Source organism: Oncorhynchus masou, chromosome 22 (assembly GCF_036934945.1).
Source record: "Oncorhynchus masou masou isolate Uvic2021 chromosome 22, UVic_Omas_1.1, whole genome shotgun sequence".
Taxonomy (NCBI): domain Eukaryota; kingdom Metazoa; phylum Chordata; class Actinopteri; order Salmoniformes; family Salmonidae; genus Oncorhynchus; species Oncorhynchus masou.
The window spans coordinates 56,526,655-56,532,818 of record NC_088233.1 but is presented as its reverse complement, the minus strand read 5'-3'; the positions used below and the strand labels follow the sequence as shown (position 1 = coordinate 56,532,818).

Below are 6,164 nucleotides of genomic sequence, written 5' to 3'. Positions count from 1 at the left end.
GGTCATTTTCACAAATTCTTATGTTTGGGAATTACGTATACTAAGGCATTTACAAAAATTCTATAGCAATAGTGTGAACAATTAATAAACACTGTAGTAAATAAATTGTGATGGTCTAAGTCGACAATGCTTAAAACTTAATCTGACTGGGTGGGCCTCTTTCCACCCATATGCACCTGATGCAATCAGAGCATGATGACCATTGCGCATCACAAATAGCCTACTAACCAAGACTTCGGAATACCTGGTTCAGATACCCATTGCTGCCCCAGTTAGCATTTACTTCTTTCCTACCCTACCGGCTACCCATGTCATTCTTCTGTGAGCCGCTCCATGCCAAAATCAGTTGAGAGCTGAACACTCTTGCTGTCTGCAGATGATATTCAGTAGAAACTAGGCTGTGTGTGCAGCACGCATGTGAATATGATTCACATTGAGATTGTGTAGGCTACTTTGTGCATGATTACTCTATTGTACTGCATAATTGATAAGTCGTATACCTCAACCACACTACTTTGGTAAGCATCAGTAGGGATTGACAGGTAGCCGTCACAAACTGAAGGCCTACTACAGGTTCGCCACTGCATAAACAGGTCTATAATCTTAGCCTTTATATCTGTTTAAACAAAGGATTATGTGTGTGTGTGATATATATATATCACACACACACACACAGCCTGGCAGAGCGGTTTTATTTAAATTTCTAGTACAAATGTATCCGACACCGAGACACTTTATATGTGGTCTCGAGACCGAGACCGGTACTACCAGTAAATCGCTACTTTATTCATCACAGAAGGGACATTTCATAACACCCGCATGTGTAACTCAGAGCTTAATGTAACACTATTCAGTAGTACAATTACTTTAAATGAATGTATATCAGATATTACCCACCCACTGCAATAAACATGGCTGGACACACAAAAACAATTAACAGAAACAGTCTGTCACACAACTTTAATAGAATATTAACTAATTCTGTACAAATTGAAAATAATATTGCGCAAGTAACAAATTGTGAGGAACCAGATAAGGCCATTTCTAGCACAAGGTCCAATTAGGTGGGGAGGATGAAGACATCACCATGGCTTCAAGAGATCGGTCCTTTCAAAAATGAGGGCTCTACAATCTTTATTAAAAAAGAGGGGATATGTGTGGTAAAGCACTAACGATGACCATTGCTACCACGCTGACCACCATACCAACCAGCATCAATGTGCTGATAAGATCAAGTACATGGGCAACCGATTGTCCCACGTTTGGGGAGACATTCTATAGACATAAGCATTCTTAGGAGAGTAATACATGTTTAAATGTCATTGTATGTTAGCAGGAATATGGACAAAATCTGTTTGGTGGTGGAGGGGTTGGATTGGGAGCCTTCTGTAACGATGGGCACTGTTTATGATGGCTGCATGAACTGCCACAACACCTCAACCTTCTCTGGCCCAATTCCAAACTTATACACAAACACCCTTATTTCCTTCCCCTAACATATCCGAGGACTGGATAGGTATGTTTTATATTCTACTAACATTAAGCTTTACATTTTACCATCTTGCACTGCTATCCCTTTTCTTGTTTAGTGTGCTGTGACGATTTGTAAATTGCACTTTCAAACCAAATAACCCTGTACACATATCCGCAGTATGGTAATAACTCCACCTAAACCTCTAAAAGGCAGGATTGTTATAACATCAACTATATAATATCTGTTATATTGCTTAAACCTACAAGGTCCTTTCAGATCAGCTGAAAGGGACAAATAAGGAATTAGGAACGATAGGTTTAGGATCATGCCATCGTTTCCAAATGTATTCGAATGGCTGACCATGAGAAGTGTAGCCATATTTTGTTAAGCCCTATGAGTCCGGGCACAGTCAAAGCAGTAGTATGGCAAGAAATTTTCAAAACGCTTAAAACCATTTCACATATTAAAAAATACAATTTGGCAGTATAAACATTTTGTTAGTCTTGCAAAGCCTAGGAAAGAAGGGACAAATGTTTGTTGGGCATTTGCATGGTGAATGAGAATGGGCCTTATCTATTGTGGGTGGGACCTAAAATACTTTCCCATAATGCACCACTTCATACAGCTCCATGAAACCAGAATAAATAGTCCAAGGACATGAACATTAGAAAAGAAAATCAAATTGAGAGTAATACGCCGTGTATTAAAAACACCATAAAGAAGAAAAAAAAAAAGAAAAAAAAAAAAAAACTTGTCAGCAACCCCAGTGATATATTAAGTCAAACCTGTTCAGCAGTTTCCTGGTAGATTAATACTTATCTTATTAGCCTTATAAAACCCTGAGTAACTGATTTGTGAAAACTAAAGTTTGGGATCCATCCAATTTTTTTTATATATATATTTTTTTAAATTTGAATATTCTGAGGTTCTCGGCAGTAGTCACCTACTTGTGAAGTAGACTAACTCTACGTTGCCGTGGTGAATTGTTTAAAGTCCAGGTCACTTCTTAATTGGTTATGAATGAAGCTAAAACAGAGGGCGGGGGGACAGGACAGCAGAAAAATGGACATGCATGTATTAAAAACACTGTTTGGTTGTGTTCTATTGCGTTTGTATGAGAGTTCATAAGGGGCGGAGCCAACAGGGGCGGGAAGACCTGCTGATTGGATGAGGACTGATTTGATGGACAGCAGCACCTCGGCCAATCTCCCCTGGTCACCACGGTTACTGCTGTTTGCACTCGGCAGGCTGGGGCTCTTCTTTCTGAGGAGAGGAAGGAGAGAGAGATGAGAGCTGAGGGGAAGCGTTGAGGGACGAAGACGGCAGAGGGGTGGGTGAGGTTGAAGGAAACAGGCAGAGATAGTTAGCTAATTGAACTAGTGTCAAAAGAGGAGAAAAAGTTACGAAAGAGAGCGAGGAGACGAGTGAGAAGGGTGACTAGGGGAGAATCTCAATTGGACTAGAATAAGTTTTTGAAGTAATGAGAAGAGAGTTAGCCTTTAGTGAGACACCGGGTACTACTTAAGAATAAAGGATAGAGCGGTACAACTAAGAAAAATAGGCATATTGGAAAGATTGAGTGAAAGCAACAGGATTCTGACCGGGTTGCGAAGAGACTGGAGTTAACCCTCTAGAGTATACCCCCTTATTTTAGGCACTAAACTATTATATATTTTACACACATACACATTGAACAAAAATATAAATGCAACAATTTTACAGAGTTACGGTTCATAAGGAAATCAGGCAATTTAAATCAATAAAAGCTCTAATCTATGGATTTCACATGACTGGGCAGGGGAGGAGCCACTGGTGGGCCTGGGAGGTCATAGGGCTGATAGCCAGGCCCAGCCAATTAGAATGAGTTTATCCCCACAAAAAGTATTTATTACAGACAAACACTCAGTTTAGTCAGCTGTCTGAGTGGCTGGTCTCAGACTATCCCGCAGGTGAAGAAGCCCGGATGTGGAGGTCCTGGGCTGGCGTGGTTACATGTGGTCTGCGGTTGTGAGGCCAGTTGGCTGTACTGCCAAATTTTCTAAAACGACATGGGAAGCAGCTTATGGTAGAGTAATGAACATTCATTTCTCTGGCAACAGCGCTGGTGGACATTCCTGCAGTCAGCATGCTAGTTGCACGCTCCCACAATTTGAGACGTCTGTGGCATTGTGTCCTGTGACAAAACTGCACCTTTTTAGAGTGGCCTGTTACTATCCCAGGCACAAGGGGCACCCGTGTCATGATCATGTTGTCTTAATCAGATTCTTGATATGCCACACATGTTAGGTAGATTGATTACCTTGGCAAAGGAGACACGCTCACTAACAGGGATGTAAACACGTTTGTGCACAATATTTGAGAAATAAGCTTTTGTGCGTATGAAAAATGTCAGATCTTTAATTTCAGCTTATGAAACATGGGACCAACACTTCACATGTTGCATTTATATTTTTGTTCAGTATACTTTCGATACATTTTTTCAAACTGGTGCCAGGCTCTCTTCAGACTAGTCTTGAGGCTCACAGAGGGGTCACAGTGTGTAGCCCAAACGGTTCAGATGCTACAGACAGAAGTTGGCAGATCGGATGTACCGTAAGACCCGCAACGCTTGTGGGGATCGTAGAGCAAAATGGGGAAGACCATTGTGTTCACTATCTTTCCATAGAGCGGTCATAATAGTTTGTGGGGTAAACCTTTTGGACGCTACAGACGTTTTCATGGGAAGAAGGATTTTCGGGATGTCTCATGGTCTGACAAACAGATGCAGAAGGGTGACGTGGATTGAGATGCAGCCCATGCAACAACAAAAAACATCTCCATCTTAAACAGATTTTTGATTGGGCTTGTTTTATTACGCTAATTACATTACACTAATTACATTACACTAATTACATTCCCACAGGGCAGCGGGCATCGACTCTAGGGGGTTAAGCTTGACAACAGAATGAAGGATGGATAAAGAAATGTCTGGATAGAGAAAAGGAGAAAGGTGTAGATGGAGAGAATGAGAGAAGTGAGCCAAGACAAAAATACAAAGTACAGAATGCAGTGTCATTTTAATTTCTCCCTTACCTAGAAATGCATGGGGTGAGAATGAATGATTGCTTATGCCTGTAATGGGAAGTACATGGGGAGGGGAGAGACAATAACAATGGTCAGGAACAAAACCATAGGGTTATTCAGATAGAAACGCAATATACTGACGGGGAGTGATGTCAGATCTACATTATGATGTATTATATTCTGTAAGGCCATACACGTTTAATTTACTGTATAACAGAGACCCCGCTTCACATAAAAGTAAAAAATCCAAATCAAATGTTTCACTTCGTCAATGTAGTATTTGGGGTTCAGTTTAATCGCAGTGAATCGTATCATGGTAATACATTTAAAAAATAATTTGTAACTCATGAACAGTAAAACATTTTGTTTTGCTGTAACCTTTCGGTGTTGCTGCAAAAATGTATTTTGTAGAATGATTTAAACATTCAATTGATTGTACATTGCAACTCAATAGATGCTAATAGTCAGCCTGAAATAAACTCTCCGAGATATATACTGCCGTTCAAAAGTTTCTAAGAGTCCCTTAGAAATGTCCTTGTTTTTGAAAGAAAAGCACATTTGTCCATTAAGATTACATCAACTTGATCAGAAATAGTGTTAACTTGTAAATGACCTTTGTAGCTGGAAACAGCTGATTTTTTATGGAATATCTTTATAGGGATACAAAGGCCCATTATCAGCAACCATCACTCGTGTGTTCCAATGGCACATTGCGTTCGCTAATCCTTTTAAAAGGTTAATTGATCATTAGAAAACCCTTTTGCAATTATGTGATTTCTCATGGTCTGAGTCATTTAAGTGTCTTTTGGCTAACTTCAAGCGGGCTGTCATTTGCCTTTTACTGAGGAGTGGGTTATGTCAGGCCACTTTACCATAAAGGCCTGGTTGGTGGAGTGCTGCAAAGATGGTTGTCCTTCTGGAAGGTTCTCTCATCTCCACAGAGGAACTCTGAGCGACCATGTTCTTGGTCACCTCTCTGACCAAGGCCCTTCTCCCCTGATTGCTCAGTTTGGCCGGGCGGCCAGCTCTACGAAGAGTCTTGGTGGTTCCAAACCTCTTCCATTTAAGCATGGAGACCACTGAGTTCTTGGGGACTTTCAATGCTGCAGACCCTGGTACCCTTCCCCAGATCTGCCTCGACACAAACCTGTCTCAGAGCGCGACAGACAATTCCTTTAACCTCCTGGCTCATGTTTTTGCTGTGACATGCACTGCCAAATGGATAGCCTAGGCCAGGGGTTGAAACCTTTTCATGTCAAGGATCCCCAAATATGATGAACCCCTGGTCGAGGACTCCCTACACAAAAAAAGTGAGAAAGCGGCGCAACTCATTGCTGTGAGACGATAGGCTTGCCATTTTTGCATGTTTCAATTAAGCTCTTAATGAAAAATATCCATTCCTTGTTGGCTACAGATGCATTTTGTTGGTCCAACATTTTACCATTTGGAACGAATTTAACTTGTTAACCGGTTAATGGTGGTCGGTTAAATTGGACGAAATGTGAAACTATTATTCTTTTGCCTGACTCATCCTGAATTTACACTGAACAAAAACAACATGTAAAGTGTTAGTCCCATGTTTCATGAACTGAAATGCCAGAAATGTTGTATATGCACAAATAATATT

The 6,164-nt window shown here is 40.8% G+C and overlaps 1 protein-coding gene across 4 annotated transcripts in view; it reads right to left on the bottom strand.

The window, feature by feature from the left end:
- Positions 1–945: 945 nt before the first annotated feature.
- nap1l4a (nucleosome assembly protein 1-like 4a) overlaps positions 946–6,164 on the bottom strand; it is a 65,771-nt gene continuing 60,552 nt past the window's right edge. For 3 of the 4 annotated variants that reach the window (XM_064930620.1, XM_064930621.1, XM_064930622.1), the window contains exon 14: positions 946–2,737. In XM_064930620.1, coding sequence (XP_064786692.1) covers positions 2,699–2,737 — 39 coding nt within the window. In that variant the 3' untranslated portion in view covers positions 946–2,698. Of the gene's footprint in view, positions 2,738–4,546; positions 4,586–6,164 lie in introns of all 4 variants that reach the window. The other variant, XM_064930623.1, reaches the window with a different exon arrangement.